This window comes from Pungitius pungitius, chromosome 2 (genome assembly GCF_949316345.1).
Source record: "Pungitius pungitius chromosome 2, fPunPun2.1, whole genome shotgun sequence".
Taxonomy (NCBI): Eukaryota; Metazoa; Chordata; class Actinopteri; order Perciformes; family Gasterosteidae; genus Pungitius; species Pungitius pungitius.
The window spans coordinates 16,734,016-16,753,866 of record NC_084901.1 but is presented as its reverse complement, the minus strand read 5'-3'; the positions used below and the strand labels follow the sequence as shown (position 1 = coordinate 16,753,866).

Here is a 19,851-nt window from a genome sequence, read left to right as displayed (position 1 = left end):
ACAATGACCCAAAAGTAGGCAGGAGAGGCTCGGGGACAACTTGAACCCAATCGGCCTTACACGATGGAGCTCAAGAGGATCTGCAGGGAAGAACGACGGAAAAATCCCAGAATCCAAGTGGGCAGACTTTGAAGCCTTGACACAGCCAAGATGTCTGGAGTATATGGTCGATGCCAAAGGAGCTTCAACTAAAGATCCCTGTCACATAAATGCCATGTTTTCTCACTTTTTAATAGATGAATTATTGTTTAATGCACTATATCAACAATCTGGAGATTAAAAAAATGTATTGATTCTAAAAGATTTCCTTAAACTTAACAAATCAAGATTGTCTGTAGAAAAAATTTGCTTTTTCTTTAAAAAAATGTTTTGATTTCTTGGCACAGATGTCATGAAAAGGTACTGGCGTAACTTTCGTTTCATAGATTTCGTAAAACCGAACCCTGACGTGATTTAAGAGACTCACAAAGAGTTAAATTGATGTTATGCTCTGTGCACTTTGACAAGTTGAAGAAGTGAAGACCTCTCACTCCCTTCCTTCAACCAGGTACAAAAAGGAACATTTCTCAAGTGCGATAACAGTTCATTTAAGCGTTTTATTATCTTAAGAGCATTTATCAGAGACATGTTTGATACAAAAACACAAATGCCAACTATATTCCCTTTGTGTATTTGGCTTTTATTGTATTCTACCTCCTATGCTTTCACTGCTCTACATATCAGATGGAAATGTTCTGCTTTTAGCCGGAGAGTGCTTGCTTTGCAGACGTGTAACAGGAGTTGCAGTGTTGGTTGGTTACAGCAGACTGCTAGAAATAAAAGAATGTTGACTCTAAGGTGCTACTTGGTTGCAAACAGCCTTCTTATCATCGCGGAATGCCTAATGAGCTTTTTGGGATGTGCAACCCAAATTTTGTTACACATACGTTGAACCCTAATTACATGACGCCAGACATCCCTCCTTTTAACTTTTCTTGTGCAAAAAGTGCAGAGATATCTTACTTGCGAGCCAATCCGAGTAGGCTAGATTTTTTTCTGGAGGGAGACTCAAGGAGACTAGAACAGTGTGTTGTGATACCAGAAAGATAAAGTTGTTTGGGCATTAAGTCAATCATGTTCTCAGAAAAACACAAACGGACCTGAATATAAGCGTGACAAGTCACCTTTAATCAGATAAATACAGAGCCATTCTTCCACCCACAACCACAGGTTGTCATCCTTGGCATTGACGTGTTTATCCCGGGGCGTGGTTTTAAGGACAGAGGTGTTCATCTCGACCAGAGAAGATCTTTGATGTGTGGTACAGTGCTACGCTCGTGAATCATGACGCCACTTCGCCCTGCCGTTAAATTGCTTTTCCCGGTGTCCATTTAAGAGATAAAATGACTCCGTGACACGTCAAGACAACACCATGGATTTACAGCTTTTGATTTTACGGATTTAAATCTCTTTTTTCTTGGAGGTAGTAAAAAACAACAACTTTGAACGCCTCAGTCACTTGTTCGGTGTTGCTAACGTTAGCTACAGCGGACGTTAACGTTGCTGGCTGAACCGGTCAACTTGGCGACACCGTAAATACCGATGGAAGACGGTGCCGATCCCGACGCCGAGATCAAGACGGCGCCCTCCTCGGTTTCCTCCCCGGTTCCGGGGACACTGAACACCGAGCTGAAGAAACTTTTGTTTTTTAAAGTCTACAGGAGGAGGTGGTTCGTCCTGTCGGTCCTGTGTCTGTTAAACTGCTCCAACGCCACGGTGAGACGCTGACGTTAACTTCACGGTCCTCAACCTAAAAACGGAAAAGCTGCTACTTCGGGTCATCAAGATGCCGTGACGTTTTTAATGACAGCCTCTAGAAAATAAATATTAACCTAAGATAGCATTACAAATGTCGAAATGTCGTCTTTTGAAAACTTAAAGTTAAAGGTTTGAAAGACAATTTCTGGCCAAAAAAAGGTGGAGGAAATCCAGTAGTAAAGCGTAACAACAGTGTAACAATACTGTTAATACTATATGTGTAATACTTGTGTTTTTGTATAAAAAAACCCCCACACAAATCAAAACAATGGTTAATGAATGAATAATATAATAAATGAAGTACATTTAGCAGAATACCTTATTATCATTATGATTGGATCATAATGAGTTATGCAGTCATGTACATTCATCACCAAGGTTACAGTTTAGACTGGGACAAAGCGTTATGATTCATTTTCTGTTTAATATTTTCCTATTCAGAAACTAAATCTGCAAAGAAGCAGATGCTGTCAAAAGCACAAATGAAATCACACAATATCTCCACTTAAAGAACTCGTCATGCACACGACGGTAACTTAAATCACGGTTTGACCGACCACTCCCTCGGATTTCTGAAAATGCCTTTCCACAGATGGATGGGTAGCAGAAGTGTTTGAATCGGAGCGGTGCTGGTAGACGACATGTGGGGCCTCCTCGTGTGCGCTGGATCTGATATAAATCCCCGCGGGTGTTGTCATTGAATATTGAGTGGGCTCCCGTGGGACTCGTCCTCTCTCTGTGGGAGCTTTTTGTTTCCACGGCGCCGCTGCTCCCTGCTCACAAAAGAGGCTCAGCTGGCCGGGGAGTCATTGACGGCGTGGCAAATAACAGCTGACCGACCGGCCTCGCATCGATCACTTTGGGTTCTTGTCCTGTCGATCAGATTTAGGAGCAGTTGTGAGAGCCTCGTGTGTCAGTGTACATCCACAAAAAGCTGCTCGGTATGGGGCAAGACTGTAATGTAAGACCACATATAGACTAAACTCATAAAGGTTGAAGAAATCCACTCCCTATTAAGGTTTTAAATACACTCTCAATTAACACAAGCTTGTTTTGATTGATATTGAATTTTGATCAGACTGCTTTTCCTAGCAAGTTGTTTTGTGTTGTGACACATTGTTGGAAAGAATATATGTTTTAAATAGTTCTACACAGGAATTGAAAGTGTTTTTGGCTCTAAACTGAAACTTGAGTGTCATATTTTACCTTGAAGAATATAACACCCTCCCACAGATGATACAATGCCTCACTGTCAAGTACCTTTTTTTAGTCCGGAAGTATTCTTCATATAATATAATATTTAAATAGAATATTTTTTTTGTAAACATCTGTTTATAGTGTTGCATCAATGTGTAGCTACAATCTATTTGATTTTAACGTTTAAATACCTTTTTTAATCGTCGTTCATGAAGTGCGTTCATTTCCTCGGACACTCAACCAGGGATAAAAGCATATATATTTTTGGTTCTATTCAAAATGTGTTTAAACTGGATAGCTTAGAGAAGCGTTGAAGCCCGATCGCTTCCACAGGATACACTACCGTACAAGAAGAGGAGGAATGTGTGAACGTTTTAAAACCCAAAGGAGACAGGACTGCGATTGTGTGAGTTCAGCTCAGGTGACCCGCTTACGTCCCCTCTGCACGGAGGAGGTTTTCTTCTTTGTCAAGCTGCTGCTGACTTTTCAAGCTTCTCTCCAGACCAGTGAGATTGACTTTTTGTATTTCCTCTTTGTGTCCAGGCCACATGACTCTGTTTTAAAAGGAGTGACCGCTGAGAAGATAAAAGTAGAGGAAAAACTCATCCAGAGATCTAACTAAAATATAATACATTATGTTGGATAAGTTCATATTTAAATTGTCATATATTAACAATCCTAAAAATTACCATTAAAAAAGTATAAAAGAAAAACAGATTGTTCACTTCATTTTGTCCGTTATCTACTGCGTACTTTTAAAACAACTTAATTACCAATATAAACAGTAAAAAGTAGATTAGTAGATTTAGTTTAGCTGCTAACATCATCTTGTAATAAACCAAAAAATATATACATAATTTGAATTATATAGCTATTATTTGCAGATTAAGGCAGAATTAAAAAGTATTTAATCATTAAATTACTCCCGTATAATATTGTAATTTGACATAGTATATTGGTACCTTGAATTCATATGACAGGCTCTGAGAACTGATCCTATTATTAAATAACAGAGCTCATCTTTGAACAAATCTCCCCATGTGTCTTCCCAGTTATGGCTGACCTTTGCACCAGTAGCAGACCAGTCTGCCAAGTTCCTGGGGGCCTCTCTGGAGCAAATCAACTGGCTGTCCCTGGTCTACATGGTGGTGGCCATCCCGCTCAGCTTCGGGACCACGTGGATGCTGGACACCCTCGGGCTGCGGACCACGGTACGGGCCCCTCTGTGAAAACCCCTTCTGCTGAGTTTATTTTACTGGGAGATGTTCCAGTAATTCACTTAGTGGCCACCACATCAAGCTACACCAGTAGAAAATGATTTCACAAGTGAGGACTGTCCTGGTCTGGCTCTAATGATGACCGCATTATTGCGGGCGTGAATCACCCACAGAGCCCTTGATCCCTCACGGAGCGGTTCATCTAACACATTGGACCCACGCGCAGTGACAGCAGAGCATCCGCGCTGAGCGGTGGATGATGTCTCCACTCGGCTGCAGCATTGTGACCCCACACGCTCTTCCCTTTTGCAGCTGATCCTGGGAGCCTGGCTCAACATGGCCGGGGCTCTGGTGCGCTTCCTCGCGGCCTTCGCGAAGAAGGGCCCGTACCTGTACCTGTTGGTGATGTCGGGCCAGAGCCTCGGCGCCCTCGCTCAGCCCCTCATCATTTTCACCCCCACCAAGATGGCGGCCCTCTGGTTCCCTGAGCACCAGCGCGCCATCGCCAACACCATGGCCTCCATGTGTGAGTGATCTACCTTCAGGGCTTCAGAGCGGTTACCAACGCAAACACGGGAGCTGGGAAAACCGAGATAAACAGCAGACACATCAAGGTTCATTGTTTTAGCTTCTCCTGAACATCTGGAGTCTGCGTGTGTGTGTGTCCAATCAACATCAACCTCTAACAGTGTGTGGGCTTTGCACTGTTGCTCATTGACGTTCTTGCGTACTATAAAGGTTGCAATTGTAACAGTGATTGATTTTGAGAGAGAGAGAGAGCATCGATAACAAGATGCCTGAATCTATGTTAATTAACATCTTTTTTAACTACAAGGCCCATAACCATTTGCTGGAGTATCCTGTCTCTGAGAGCACAGAGTGACTTTCCATTTCAATAAGCTAAGAGAGAAACCCTGGGCTTCACTTCTCCTTTCCCTCCTCAGCCAATCCTCTGGGCATCCTGGTCGCCAGCATCTCGTCCCCCCTGATTGCCGAAACACCTGAACGCATCCCGGACCTGGTAAGCAAAACTAGCTTGGAGTCCGCAGGTTGTAGATGCTAATCGGTAGCTCAGCTGAATAGTTTCAGTTTCTTTTTAATGTAGTCCTTTGGTTATAACTGTTGGAACCAATTAGTCAATCGCCATGTCAAATGAATGCTAATGTTGCTACAAGTCTAACAGAAGTTTAAATAAGCACCTGTAATGTCTGGATTGAATTTTACTAGAAGCCTTTCTGTCACTGTCCACCGTCATAGGAAAAAGATATCATCTGACCTAGAATCGGAGGATTCCCACAGGGCATTGTGGGTTTGCAGCAGCTGATGTAGAAAACTGCAGCAGCCGAACTGTGGCTCTGTGGCAGCTCACCTGCTAACAATGATAAATGGTCTTTGAATTCAGGTGCTAACCTCCATTCATCATCAAATTACGTGTGTGTGTGTGTTTCATCCCTCCTCCAGCTGCTCGTCTACGCGGTCCCAGCATGCATCATCTGTGTCCTAGCAACGATGGGGATGCGGAGCAGCTCGCCCCCCACGCCGCCGTCAGCCAGTGCCGAGTCCTCCGGCTCCGAGCCGTTCTTTAAGGGCATCAAACTGGTGAGCGGGAGGCAGGGGGGGGGGGATAAATATTATCCGAATATAAAATACTAACCTCACAGGTTGGATCTTGACCTTTGGGACCTCTGATCCATGTCATACCCGTTCTCCGAGGTGTGCCTCTAAACAGTCTGTCTCCTCATCCGCAGCTGCTGACCAACCGGGCCTACCTGGTGCTGCTGCTGTGCTTCGGGTCGGGCATCGCCGTGTTCACCTGCTTCTCCACGCTGCTGGAGCAGATCCTGTGCGTGCAGGGGTACACCAACGTAAGTCACATCGGGAGGACGGCGAACAGACACAGGCTGCATATTTACAGGCTAAAAGCACTGAATAACTGTAACAGAAATGTACAAAGAAACAAACCCCCTGGATGCAGATTTTAATTATACACCTCTCGCCACACCAGACCTTCGCCGGCGTTTGCGGCGGCCTCTTCATCGTGTTCGGCATCGTGGGCGCCGCCCTCCTCGGCGTCTACGTCGACAAGACCAAGAAGTTTATAGAGGCGACGAAGATCAACATGAGCTTGAGCGCGCTGTCGTGTATCGCCTTCTCCGTGGTGAGGAAGGAAGGAAGAGGTGAAATGCCTTCCACGAAGAACTCCAACGGGGAAATGCGTACAGCTCTTTGTTCTCCTCCTCTCAGGTGGCTCTGATGCAGCAGCAGAAAGTCGCCGTGGCCGTCGTCTGCTCCCTTTTCGGCTTTTTTGGTTTCTCCATCTACCCGGTTGCCATGGAGCTGTCGGTGGAGTGTTCGTACCCGGTTGGAGAGGCCACGTCGGCCGGGCTCGTCTTCGTGTCGGGGTACTGATATCCAGTGTTTTTTATTTCTGCTCAAATACTCAACAGTTTGCATTTGACTGGCACAAACAAGCAGTTTATTATGTACCACATAATAAACAACATGAAGGTATTGCATCTGACTACTCAGTGTGTCGTCTCCACTAATCGTCTCCAGACAGATCCAGTCGGTCCTCTACATCGTCCTCCTGCAGGCGTTAACCAAACGCCTTGCCGACTCTCCGCTGTCCACCTGTGGGGACGCCGTCCTGAGCTGGAAGGGTAGGTGTACAAGAAAATAAAACTTCCACTTGCACCACATTCCACGGACAGAGGTCCTTCTTCAGCCTGCTGACGGAGCGGACCTACCGGCGGGTGTTGACATGAAGTCGCTTTAACAGGAAGTTGTATCTTTGATACAAAGTTGTACCTTTGACCCAGTCGTACCTTTGAAACAGAGTCGTATCTTTGAAACAGAGTCGTACCTTTGACACAATCGTACCTTTAACCTCCCCTCAGTGCCAATGATGGTGATGGCCGGGCTGTGCGCTTTCTTCACCTGCTGCTTTGTGATCTTCTTTAACACCCGATACCGGCGGCTGGAGGCCGAGGAGCGGGCGGTGTACGGGACTAGGCGGAGGGACGCCCCGACGACCTCCGAAAGCGCTCCGAGCGTGGAGGCGTGAGACAGAGGGAATTGTGAGTGCTATCAAACCTGCGGTTTTGTGTCTTTGGTACGAAGTAGAACCTCGCAATCGAGGTTTTTTTTTTTTACCCAGAGGGGGGAGGGGGCAAAATCTGGGGGCCATTCTATCAAATCGGTTCAAAGTAAGGTTTTTAAATGTTATGTTTCCCAAAACTTATGGTACAATATATATATATATCTTAAAGTGCACACATCGTCAATTTTATATTGTATTTTTAGACTGTTGGAATGTTTTTCCTCTCCCAAAAATTGTTACTACCGAAACACAGTAGTACACTGTAGTAAAAAGGTGTTACATCTAGATTATTAGGGTTGATATAGGTTGAATAGAAAGTATTAGATTTTAAATATATATTTAGCTTATCACTATCTAGTTTAATATGTTGGGTTAAAATAGACCGAATGAGTGAACTAAGCCGGCTATATGTAAAAATATATTTATACCCTTTTTACACTAAATAATTTATTAAGAGCACATCTGTGGAAACAAGTTATTTTTAGCCACTCAGTTCTCCAAATACCCCGGAAGAACATTCCTACACTGATCATGTCTTTAAGATTTGATTGAAGGAGAACTCGATGCAGCTTCACTGCTCTGGAAAAATGCATCGTTTCTGCTCAGGGAACACTTTCACATCCCTAAAAAAAACATTCATGGCTCTGCAGGTTCTCAGTTTATTCATCTGTGATGAACTACTGCTCTCAGATTTGTAATAATGAGCTAATAAACCAAATCAGAGCAACACTATTGGTCTTAGAGATAATAAATACCACTAATGACTTCAGTTTAAGGACTGTTAGAGGACGTGGAAGCCTTAAGGAGTTATTTTTTTTATAGAGACTTGTGCAATAAACAGCGCTGATTGCTGTTCATAGAGTTTTAACACTGTACAAAAAGTTCTACTAACAAAGGCAACAAGAGCACAACTCTTTTTTTATATTGCACAGATGGTTTTGTGCTGAACAAATGAATGAACTGGAGGTGTCTGACGTCAGATATGATACGTGTAAATATGAGAGAACGATTTCTGACTCAAGCTTTTCTGATTACTAACCCCGCCTCGATGAGTTTCGTTTTTCAATACTTTATGAATGACAATAAAATGTTACTTCAAGGATCCATTTTCTAGTCTAACTGATGTCATTGGGAAGATGAGGTTAAGTGGAGAGAACTTATGATCTTCGCATGAGATTTCCTTGGTTTTTTGAAAGCTGTTACTGTTCAGCCAGAGGAGCAGAACATCAGCAGGCTGTTAACATTTAATAAAAAAACTATGTATGAAGCCAAAATACCAAAACAGCTGCCAGCTCAACCTTTCAAAAATGCTAAAAGATCTGGTAAATGATAACGGTAATGTAAGATTCGAATTAAAGACATTTAAGAATGGGGATAGATGCATTATCAGTCAAGTTTCACTTTTCCTTATTGTGTTTTATCAGTGAAGTATTGCTACCGTTATAAGTTCAATAAACTTATTCTAGTGACGCTAAAGGGATTTAAAAAAAATGATCCCACTTCATCCAACCACTCTCAAAATTAAACCAGATGTTTGAGTGGCAGAAAATTATACAAACAAGCAGGCGGTTAAAGACTTTTTAATTATAATTTTCCAATTCCAGATAAAACAAATATAAAAAAAGTAGAGCGCTCTGCAGGCGACCAGAAGCCTCTCCGCCCCCATCATTCATCCTGCTGCCTTCTGGAGTCAGATAGTTTTTTAAAAGACCCATTAATAATAATACGAGCAGGATGTAAAAACAAAAACAAAATTGAAAAAAAAAAGCAAAAAAATAAAAATTACAACAAAATGAATGACCCGAGGATTCTATTTTCTATTTTTGGAAGTCCTCAAGTCCGACCAATCAAATGGCACCAAACACACAAAAAACAAAAAAAACTGAAATGAGAATATTCTTGATGCAAGAGCTGGTAGTTTCTAAGTACACATTTCATCCAATTACATGTGTGTGTGTGTGTGTGTCTCTCAGAGCTGCAGGGCACAGAACTGCTGGTACACGGCCAGGATGTGTGGGTCGAGCTCTGCGGTGAACAGCAGGTTCTCCAGGGTTCCCATGTACTGCTGGATGGTCACATGGTGCTGCGGGGCGAGGAGATGCACAGGCGTCATTTACAGAATTCTTTGTGTTACTGCGGCGCGCGCACATGTGTGTGTGTGTGTGTATTTGTGTGTGCGTCTTACCATGAGGAAGACCTGCTGCAGCCGCTCAATGCAGTTCTTGTACCAGGGCGTGCTGATGTCCCCGCTGCCAGTCTCACAGCGAACCAGATGCTCCGTCAGCAGCATGATGAACCGCTGAGGGAGCAGAAACAGTCATTTGACCTACAACCAATAGTCCAAAATACTGCACAATTTTCCAGACTCAAGTCGAACAATCGAGAGATTCTCTCTGGCTAAAGTGATTGGGTCTGAGTGTTTATGATAATATGGTCACGTGGTCAGTACAGTTGTTGATGTGGTTCCTTTGAAAAAGAAAAGACAGTTCAGGTTTAGAATATCCTAGTTTCATTCTCTAACGCCATACTACTGCTGTCTCATGGTTCTCAATTCAATAGATTTTTATTAATATATATTTGGACCTAAAGCTTTAACTTTTGTGAATCCTTCTATATGTCTATCCGATATCTTATACGTGGGGATATATACAAAGAGCGTAGATTAACTATTGTTCCCACGGTAACAACGGCTACCTGGAAGATGACGAGGAAGAGGTTCTTCTGTTCGCTCTGAGCCGACTCCACCTTCTCCTGCAGCCTCTCGATCTGCTCCTCCAGCTGACCCTCCTCGTCCTCGCTGTTCTTGTCCATGTCCTCCTCGTCTCCGCTGTCCTTCTGCTGCTCAACAAAACGGCAACATTGAGCCCCCCCCCTTACATTCTCACCGACTGAATCGTCTTAAAAATAACGGCAGTGGATGATGTTACCCGCTTGTGCTGCTGTTTCTCCAGTTTGTCCTTGGCCTCCTCCAACTCCTGCTGGATCTTCTGGACGTGCTTGTTCATCTTTCGGATGGTCGAGTGCAGAATCTCCCACACAAAGAGTCTGAGTTTTTTTTCAAATGAAAATTGAGAAAGACAATGTTTTAATATCCCCGTCTGAGTGAAAGAACCCCCCTGCACGTTTCAGGTCTCACCTGGTGAACTCGTGAGCCATATCCTGAGAGAAGAGCCAGTTGGCCACCGCAGCACAGTCCACGATCTGGGTCCGGATCATTTTGTCCACCAGCACTGCGATCATCTGCGACGAGGAGAGGAGAGACGCGGCACGTTTGAACCCAAACCGTCCACATTCTAAGTCTGCACATCTGCACCTGCGACGGCGTACCTGCGGGTGATTCCTCCACACTTCGTACACCACCTTGAGGATGTGCAGCTTCCCCTCGTCCCGCTCCGTCAGGGCCTTGAGGATCTCGTGGAACCTGTGGGAGTGGGAGGCAGGTGAGGAGAGCTGGACGCGACTCGTTCCCTTCAAAGCCCGGGTGACACGTACGACTTTTGGAGCCTCCTAAAACCGCTTCACATTTGCTTCTTTGGATAATTGGGGCAGCTTTTTTTTTGCCGCTGAAGGCGTGTTTCAGACCTACTCGCTGCGTTTATATAGACGGATGGATATATGGATGAACATTTTTTTAATCAAATTTGAGACTACATTTGTTTACGGGATAAACAGGAAGTCAATCCAGCCACACCAAAAACTAAAGGACGGAAAACAAAAGGACTTTTAGGTTACTCTCAGAACCTCACAAATGTGACAACCGATAAAACAAAAAAAGGTATGAAGCCGAAGTAAAAATTTTGGTTTTCTAAACGTACTTTCCGAGGGCGCTGAAGGAGTGGCTGAAGGATTTGGCAGCCAGGTGCAGGAGAGTCTGCAGGAACACGTCGATCTTCAGGGGGTTGAAGCTCTCGCCCTCATCTGAGGAGACAAACAAGATGATTTCAAAAACAGACCTGCAATGATGAACTAGAATAGTAAGACAAGACACAGACCGTCGTCGTCCTCCTGGTTGGGGTTGGGCACTTCTTTGAGGATGGTCAGGATCTCCTCGTTGGTCGCTCGGTTCTTTATGGCGTTTCCTACAGTGATGGATGCTGGGTAACCTGGTAACGAAGCTGTGAGGCAGGAAGGACATACTTACATCTATATTTTATACTATGCTTGTTACAGAGGAAGCGGTTGATCGATTTGAGGCATACAGAGAAAATATAAATATCCTAAATGCATGAAAACTATTAAATCTATACATGTACAAGTGCTCTTACAAGCGCTCTCATCTTCGTATTTGTAAATGAAGATGGGTTCAGCTGGGATGAGTGCTGAGAAGGTTGCAGGAACAATGTCCACCATCCGCTGATGGTATGAAAGCCTGCAGGGACACAGAGCAAACACAGCGCTTAAGTTCAAACAGACACTTTCCGGATTAAAAAGAAGAAAGACAAATGATTCAGGTCTTCAGGAGGAAATGCATCAAAGTTCTGACTAACTAAAGAAAACACTGCTTTTAGGGGAGAAGGCAAGTGAATACCTCATACTCTTCTCCAGGACCTCTTTGACAAACTTGGGTTTGGGCTTCTCTAGATCCACTGCCAGGCAGTCGGACCTTCAGAGGAAAACACGATCGGTGCGTTAATATCAACAACCAGCTGCCATGAAAACCCCTCTCCGTCCAGCACAGGATCACTCACCAGTCATCCCAGCTCCATCGAAACTGGAAGTTACTCAAATGATGAGAAAACCAGTTGATTAGTCTGCAGATGAAGAAAAGAGGAAACGGTATGAGTTGAATCAAAGTCAGATCTGCTCTGTTCAGACGTTTCTCCCTCTGCCAGTTAGAGAAGTGTGCCACCTGCTTACCGGTCTATGCAGCTGGTGTTCATGGTGTCCAGTCTCATGTAGAGCATCTCTGTGGCTTGGGCCAGCTGGCAGGCCGGGGTTAAAGAAAAGGCCGGTTTAAACTCTTCACTAGAGCGGTTTCATAACACGGAAACAGAAACAAGCAGGAACCATGCGAGGCCAAAACATAATCAGTTTTTAGTATTCTCATATATATATATATATATATATATATTTATTATGTTTCATTCATTCACTCTATCGGTGCTTCAGCATAAATAGAATCAAGGATACCACTTGAGGCAATGAGCCCGGCTGCAGTTTGCACAGCTCAATGAGCAGCGTTGTGTACATGACGTCGATGTGGGGCGGAGTTGGCAGCTGGAAAAGTTCTCCAAAGATCACCTGGAGAAAGAAAAATGTAATAATGATTTTAAAATCTGCCTTTTGCCCTCATATCTCATCATGGAGCTTGAAGACCACATGTGCGTACCTCCACGATGTGATAGTTAAGTGGGATCTTATTTTTCCCCGGATAGCTCAGTAACTGTGCAGCACTGAAAGAGTAAAAAGAAAAAGGGGAGGTGAGTTGAAACATTTGATTCTGATTTGACAGACTCCCGTGGAAGTTCGTTACCCACCATGTTTTCCTCTCCTTCCAGTGGGTCTGGATGATACAGTGCAGGTTCTCCTCGATGACAAATCTCTCCACAGAATGGCTGCCTGGCATAACCGGACCCTAAGCGTAAAGCACAGAAACGTTTGTAGTATATTAGCAGATGCATCATTCCACCTAAAGCTGTTCCATGTTTACGCGCTGCGATCTACCTCGGGGGCGTCGGTGTAATCGAACATGCGGAAGATGACCCGGGGCATCGGGTACTGGGCGTCGGGCATGTGGCCTGGCGGGGTGAAGGGGGGGAGGTTGTGCTGCAGGGCCTCGCACAGCACGCTGTCGAAGGCGATGTACGGACGAAGGATGTGGCGCTCCTGCCAGCGGTCTTTCTTCAGCTTCTGGATCTGGGCCCAGAGGCAGTCCAGGTACTGTGGAAGGACACGGAGAGAAAGTATAAGGGAGACGGACGCAGACTGCATGCAGAGGCCACTCCCTCAAGTCATTGCAATTGTAGTAGAATTAAATAATAATAACAGCAGTCAGTGACGGGTTGATCAGCCGTTTGTTAGCACCCAATAACCAGGAAATACGGTCCGTTGTTCTTCCAGGAGTGAAGTTTACACTCAGCTTGCACATGTCTTGTGAACATGACTGACAATGTGCATTGTTATTATAATAATTAAGCAAAGAATTGTGTCTCTGTCTCTCACCTCCTCTTGTGGGTGGGGCTTTTCTGCAGTCCACACCTGCAGCATGGGTACGTGCGTCTTCACTCGTCCTCTAGAAATCACAGAGGAGAGGAACGTTAAAAAAGACACGATGAGAGCAACGAGAAATGAGCAAGGCGGCGAGGCGGGCGCCTCACCTGAGGTAGCCTTCGATCTGGCTGAGGAGTCGGTCCATCTCAGCGTCCTTTTTCTCGTAGAGCTCCTTGCCGACCCAAGGCAGACAGGACAGCACCATGTACACGAACCAGTCAGACCGGACCTGAGGAGGCAGGTCGCTCGCTAGATCACACATACACACACACAGGCTTCTCTTGGTGCTTTCCAAAATAATAAATATATGTTGAGAATGTTCTTCCAACCTCCATGTTCTGGTGTTTTGATCAAGGAATATCTCATGTCTAAACTTTTATAATTTATAATTCCACTCTTTCTTGAATCTACAAATCCTTCCGTGCCACGACTGGGTTTTCAATTGATAAATAAAGCTCAACTCTTTTATTGCTGAGGTGTATTAAACTCAATAGTGTAATCACCGCCCCCCACCCCCACTTCCCCCCCACGTACCTGAGGTACATCTTCCTCTTGAGTAACACTGATAAAGTTTTCGAACATGGCCACCATTGACGGTGCAGCGATCACATGGCAGTTGACCAAGTCCGACAAAAAGCGCACCTTGAGAAAGAAGAAGAAAAAAAAAAAGTTAAAATATAACAAAAAAGAAAAAGAGTTGAGGTGTATGTTCAAAAAGTCGTTCTTACCAAGTAAACAGCTTCATTGTACAAGTTGTTTTTCAGCGTCTCCTTGAGCTGTCTGATCATCGCCTCCACAAACTCGCCTCCAAAGTTGTAGTTGCGGGCGTTCAAGAGGCCAACTAGAGTTGTATACACGGTCAGCTTCTCGGGCAGGAGGCGGGCACTGTCGAGAAAACACAACTCAGTTTTTTAAAAATGTGACAACACAGATTACTTCAACTGTGAGAAGTGCTGTGAACTTACACACAACATAAAATCCGCAGGATTTTGTTTTTGTAGTTTGGGAGGTCGGCCTCCAACACGCCCGCCAGGCCTTCCAAGTTGCTCTCCAGAGACGAGGTACTCTGTAAAGACAAATTAAACTGTTTACAGTTCATCAAACACACACCAGGGCAGTCTGGCGATTGCCTTTGGAGATAAAGTGAGTATGACAGAGCAAACATAGTTGATGTAGGGCTCAAAAGAGTGACATATATGCCAGAGATCCTCTCGTTACCTTCTCCCCTACTCGACATATTAGGGACTCCAGGCGGTCCTCAATTTCAATTGGCTCGGATGTTCTCCTCCTTTTATGCGGCTGACTTCCTGGAAGGGTAAAAGAAACAAAAATCACAAACTAACAGGAATGAGAAACGTTAGCTGAGAGAGCGACTCAAGGTCACCCTAGATCTACCCTAAAACAGAACAAACACATGGAATGTGTTTTATGATATACAACGCAGTTTCATTTTTAAATGGACTCTCCACCAAATCTACACGAAAGCGGAGACGGTAGGTCACTATCAGGGTAATCAATCGACCCTGTATTATTGACAAGAAGATACACTTTAACCTACAGGGATGTTAAATCTACACCCTTACTAGAGACTAAATGTCTTCAAATCTAGGTCTCTATTGCATTGATTTGGTCTATTATCACAGTCACAGTGATTTTTGGGGATGTTTTTTGATTTAATTAGATATATAACAAGGGACACTATTTTAGAAGTCAAATTGATTTAACTGGGATTCATGTTTTGTTTATACATAGATTACATACAACGTATTTTCGCAATTCGAGGGAAAGATCATTTCAGAGCAAAGTTAATCGATCGGCACACTATTAATCAGCCCTTTATCTGCGGATCGGAGGGAACGTAGGAAGTCTCTGAAGGTTAAATAAAAACTGCTCTGGTGTATTTACTTCATTCAAAACGATTGGTTGCCGCCCCCACGTAAACCACACGGCAGCCAGCGGTAAACGCGCTGCGTTACCGGGTAACGTTAGTTTCTGCACAATTTCACGATTGCGAAACAAATACCAACGGATAGTAAGCGTGTATCACATGCTGCGTAACAATAACAAGACTACAACCCCGTAGTGTGGTCAATGACTGCGTCGATCATCGCTGGCGTAGGATTAAGGATACCGACAACACGCTAACGTTAGCTAGCCACCACTTGGTAGCCTAACGTCTGCAATAAGTTAGCTAGTTACACACATGTAACGTCCACTAACCCTCATTCTCGCTGTCGCTGTGACGTCTTCGGGACATTTTTTTTTCTTCCAAACTCCACTTCGGTATGAACTTGAGATAATTCGACAAGGAAATGGATATGAAACAAAGAATAAGTCGGCCGAACAAGCTTCTATATCATTCAGCCTGGCCGTTGCTGGTAGAGCCGAAGAATAATAACGGTTGCGTTCAACAGAAGCACATCCGGCTCAACCGGAAGGTGCACCGCGGTTTTACGTCCGGTGTTTACCGCCCGGCTATTCTGCTCCACGTCGGTTGATATACAACGTTACCTATAAAGACGTGTATAATGTACCTATCGTCGGGTTTTAAGATCTAATATGTAGTATTGATCAAGATTAGGTCAGGACTTAGTGCTTTGTGGATGCATCACCTCGTGTTTAGACTGCGGAGCGCAGGCAGCTCCTCACAATTTATTTAACGTTAGCTAAAGACCATTAGCTGCTGCTAGCTAATTAAGTTGATAGTAGTTTCTTTTAATCTTTTTTTTTTAAAACATGGCAGCGGATGATATACTTTGCGCAGAGTTCATGGACTGGGATCTTGACACATCGACATGTAACGCTGATGGACTCAAACGGGAGAAACAACTTTCTGCCCCTCAGAGAAGGTGCTACAGCCTGTGCAAGAGGAAGGTGACTGATCTCACTGATGTTTCATGGTTTTACTTTACTACAACACCGTGAATTTCATTCGAAGTTATGCTAAACTTTAAGTACATTGATGATATTACAATTCAATATTTGTTGATGTATACAGTCAATACAAAGTCTAATCTAAAGTGAAATAAAGTCATTTAGAAAAAGTCACTTCATTTTATTGTAGTACTGTAACTTTTAACTGTAACTGTAATATGACTATTCATTAACCTCAATGGTTCCCATTTATAGAGTGTTTGCATTGTAACATGATTACAGGAGTATTATTATAAGAAATAATTATCCACTCAATAATTTCTTTATCTACCTTTTTTTGTATTTTCTTTTAACAACTCGCAACCTTTTATACCACTTCTTTTTTTTCTTTTCTTTTTTTTCTTCCCGTTTTCTTGCAGTCATTTTCTGCCTTCGTGGCGTCCAAGAGGGACGACGGTCGGGAGCCAGGAAGCCCGTCTTGGCGCTGCTGCGGCCAGACCTTCGAGCGTCACTCTGCCTTCCACAAGCACGCAGCCAGGACTCACCATGCTGAGATAGGGAGGCTCACGCAGACCACGTATGAGCGCCTGTTACGCCGTCTGGAAGAAGAGGCCGAAACAGAGCAGCCGGACCAGCGTGAGGCCGATCCGGCGGACGTTTTGGCCTGGATCCCTGAAACTGCTCATATCTCAGAGGAGCAGCTTCGGAAGTACTGCTCAAATTTTGATGATCCTGTCAGGCGGTCTACGTCCTTGTATTGCCTTGAAGGGAAAATCCATCCTGAAGTCGTATAAACCTGCGTGATTTATAAACGGTTGATTATTATTTCTAAATATATACCAATGTCTTTGTAATTCTTCTTGTCAGTGGTCCAGGCAAGGTTCTCCTCTATTATCGCTACTGCCAAGTGGAGGATCCACATGTCGTCTGTGCTTGGCAGAAAGCTTTGTGCGAGAAGCTCCACTTAACTGGCAAGGTGAGAGAATAATCTTATTCTGCATCCAAATTTGTAGACTGCAGACCAGAAAGGAATAACATGTCATTTAATGCGACAAAATTGAACTCAGAATATCTAATGATCGTCTCCCCCAGGTGAGGCTGGCGACTGAAGGCATCAATGGAACAGTTGGTGGAACCAACACGGCCACCCGCCTTTACGTGGACGCGATGCGTGCACACCCGCTCTTCAAGATGGAGGAGGAGGATTTTAAGGTCAGACTAAAGACAAAAATCATGTTGGAGTAATTTTGTTTACCCCAGTGTGGCTAAATAACACACATATATAGCTTGAGTAATGGTTGTGTTATATAAAATATATATAAAAAAATATTATTTTCTTTACTTTTGTTCATTTTGCATTTAACTTCTTAATAAATGAGAAAATACCATATATATATATATATATATATATATATAAACCTACACTACTTAATGTTTTTGCCTGAGCAGGATCTTTAGTTTTGTATATCTCGCCACAGATGAGTTTTAAACCTGTTGTCTGAGAAATAATAATCAGCGTGTGTGTGTGTTTGTGTGTTTGTGTTCAGACAAGTGAAGGCGGCGCTGATTGTTTTAAAGACATGACGGTTGGGGTCTATAAAGAGATCGTCCCAATGGGAATGGACCCTGATGTTCTTTCCTACCAGCTGGCGGGTAAAGTTCTTATTGTGGCCGTACAAGTAATCCTACCACTGCTACCAGTTGAACTTTTGCCTACAAGTTATTTCTTGGAATCTTTAAATATATGCTCACTGGTAGAGTTGTACAGGTGCATCTATGTTCATGTCCCTGGCTCTCTCCCCTCAGGAGTTCATTTGGAGCCAGAGGAGTTTCACGAAGAAGTGCAGGCTCTGTTGGCTAAAGGCGATTTGGCCAATGACACCGTCCTCCTGGATTGCCGCAACTTTTACGAGAGTAAAATTGTAAGAAATCGTTATCAGTTCGTCCCCAATAAAAGTTTCAGTGATTCAGCGACGTGACAGTTGTAATGGCTGTCACGTTCTGAACCCTGATTATTTTGCTCCCCCAGGGGCAGTTTACTCAGTGTCTGGCTCCCAGCATCCGTAAGTTCAGCTACTTCCCGGACTACGTCGACCACAACCTGGATCTGTTCAGGGACAAGAAGGTGTTGATGTACTGCACGGGAGGCATCCGCTGCGAGCGCGGCTCCGCGTACCTCCGCTCCAAAGTGAGACTACTGGCCTTGGACGTGAGCTAAACGTGGAGACGATTATGGGATGCACATTTGTATTCCTTTTGACTTGTACTTGTAGGATGTTTGTAAAGAGGTCTACCAGCTGAAAGGCGGAATCCACAAGTATCTGGAGCGATTCCCAGAGGGCTTCTATCGAGGGAAACTTTTTGTGTTTGACGAACGCTACGCCATCTCCTCCAACAATGACGTCATCTCTGGTTAGTTTGGGCACAAAGCTTTGTCAAGTTCAACGATATTAAACATTTTTTGAATACACACTAACATTCTGTTCAGACTGCAGGTACTGCGGCTGTCCCTGGGACCGGTACCAACTCTGTTCCACCGAGTTCTGCTACCAGCTGGTACTGTCCTGTCCCGCCTGCAGACAGGACGGACGCACCGCCTGCTGCCCCACCTGCCGAGCCAAAGTAGGGGCATCGCACCGCAGAGAGGAGTGCGAGTGCACGAACGGACGTCCCAGAATCCCTCGGGATGCGTAGCGGCGGAGAGGCTAGGACCGGACAAAACGAGATGGAAATGCTGCTTAATAATCCCAATTCATAACTAGAGTTAATGGAAGGTGCGAAGTACATTTAAAAACTGATGAATGTTGAGATTTGTCGTGTTTGCGGTTTCTATGGAGTTTTGTCCGAAGGACAGTCAACCGTGAGTCTGATATTAAACGGTACAACCATTTATTCAGCATCAAATTGAGACTGTGACAATGCATCTGAAAAGCTTAATTAAATGATTTTGTTGTTTGGAATGTCTTGTTAGTAAGGAAAGCTCAGTTGCAGCAGTAAACGCTTGTTTTGGAAACAATTGGATTTTATCTTAATTTTCTTTAATCAATACTTTTGCAATGATTTAGTTAATAATGTGCTTTGTTTTATCTGCAAGAAATCGTTATTCTTTCGAGCACTGTGCTCGACAAAAGTCAAAACAAAACATCAAACATAATGTTGCTCAAAATAAGTCAGAGTTTTTTCTAATTTCATATTTTTGACACTAATATGTAACGGAAATATAGAACAGGGAAAAAAACAGTTGCCTGTTTACTGTGAAATAAATTGAACACAAAAAAAAATCCTTTTCCTTTCTGTATTATTTAATTATTAAATTCAAAAGCTATATACAATGTCTATTTTACAATACATTGTGAAACGGCTATATTTAGTCTGCATCGATCAATTTACAAATCGTATAAAATTAGATTAAATAAACGAATCAATAAAACCAAAATAGGAATGTATTTCCCAGTT

At 43.8% G+C, this 19,851-nt stretch overlaps 3 protein-coding genes across 3 annotated transcripts; 2 read left to right on the top strand and 1 right to left on the bottom strand.

Annotated features, from left to right (window-relative positions):
* Nucleotides 1-1,087: 1,087 nt before the first annotated feature.
* Nucleotides 1,088-9,093, top strand: slc49a3 (solute carrier family 49 member 3). Its single transcript, XM_037459998.2, has 10 exons — nucleotides 1,088-1,755; nucleotides 4,047-4,205; nucleotides 4,524-4,737; nucleotides 5,156-5,232; nucleotides 5,673-5,810; nucleotides 5,960-6,076; nucleotides 6,217-6,369; nucleotides 6,456-6,613; nucleotides 6,768-6,871; nucleotides 7,109-9,093. Exons 1-10 carry the CDS (start codon nucleotides 1,582-1,584, stop codon nucleotides 7,273-7,275), a joined length of 1,461 nt encoding a protein of 486 aa, XP_037315895.1. The 5' UTR covers nucleotides 1,088-1,581; the 3' UTR covers nucleotides 7,276-9,093.
* LOC119210214 (nuclear cap-binding protein subunit 1) lies at nucleotides 8,876-15,927 on the bottom strand. The gene is made up of 23 exons (XM_037459997.2): nucleotides 15,742-15,927; nucleotides 14,740-14,828; nucleotides 14,487-14,587; nucleotides 14,250-14,406; nucleotides 14,056-14,163; nucleotides 13,629-13,750; nucleotides 13,474-13,543; nucleotides 12,976-13,191; nucleotides 12,789-12,886; nucleotides 12,641-12,704; nucleotides 12,442-12,552; nucleotides 12,169-12,233; nucleotides 12,000-12,062; nucleotides 11,840-11,914; nucleotides 11,577-11,680; nucleotides 11,304-11,426; nucleotides 11,127-11,229; nucleotides 10,639-10,732; nucleotides 10,448-10,551; nucleotides 10,239-10,356; nucleotides 10,006-10,149; nucleotides 9,497-9,610; nucleotides 8,876-9,394 (listed from the first exon to the last, which is right to left on the bottom strand). Exons 1-23 carry the CDS (start codon nucleotides 15,776-15,778, stop codon nucleotides 9,281-9,283), a joined length of 2,394 nt encoding a protein of 797 aa, XP_037315894.2. The 5' UTR covers nucleotides 15,779-15,927; the 3' UTR covers nucleotides 8,876-9,280.
* A 92-nt stretch (nucleotides 15,928-16,019) lies between these two features.
* On the top strand, nucleotides 16,020-19,684 carry LOC119210216 (thiosulfate sulfurtransferase/rhodanese-like domain-containing protein 2). The gene is made up of 9 exons (XM_037459999.2): nucleotides 16,020-16,395; nucleotides 16,815-17,104; nucleotides 17,263-17,371; nucleotides 17,488-17,607; nucleotides 17,943-18,048; nucleotides 18,202-18,317; nucleotides 18,425-18,583; nucleotides 18,669-18,807; nucleotides 18,884-19,684. Exons 1-9 carry the CDS (start codon nucleotides 16,258-16,260, stop codon nucleotides 19,087-19,089), a joined length of 1,383 nt encoding a protein of 460 aa, XP_037315896.2. The 5' UTR covers nucleotides 16,020-16,257; the 3' UTR covers nucleotides 19,090-19,684.
* The last annotated feature ends 167 nt before the right edge of the window (nucleotides 19,685-19,851 follow it).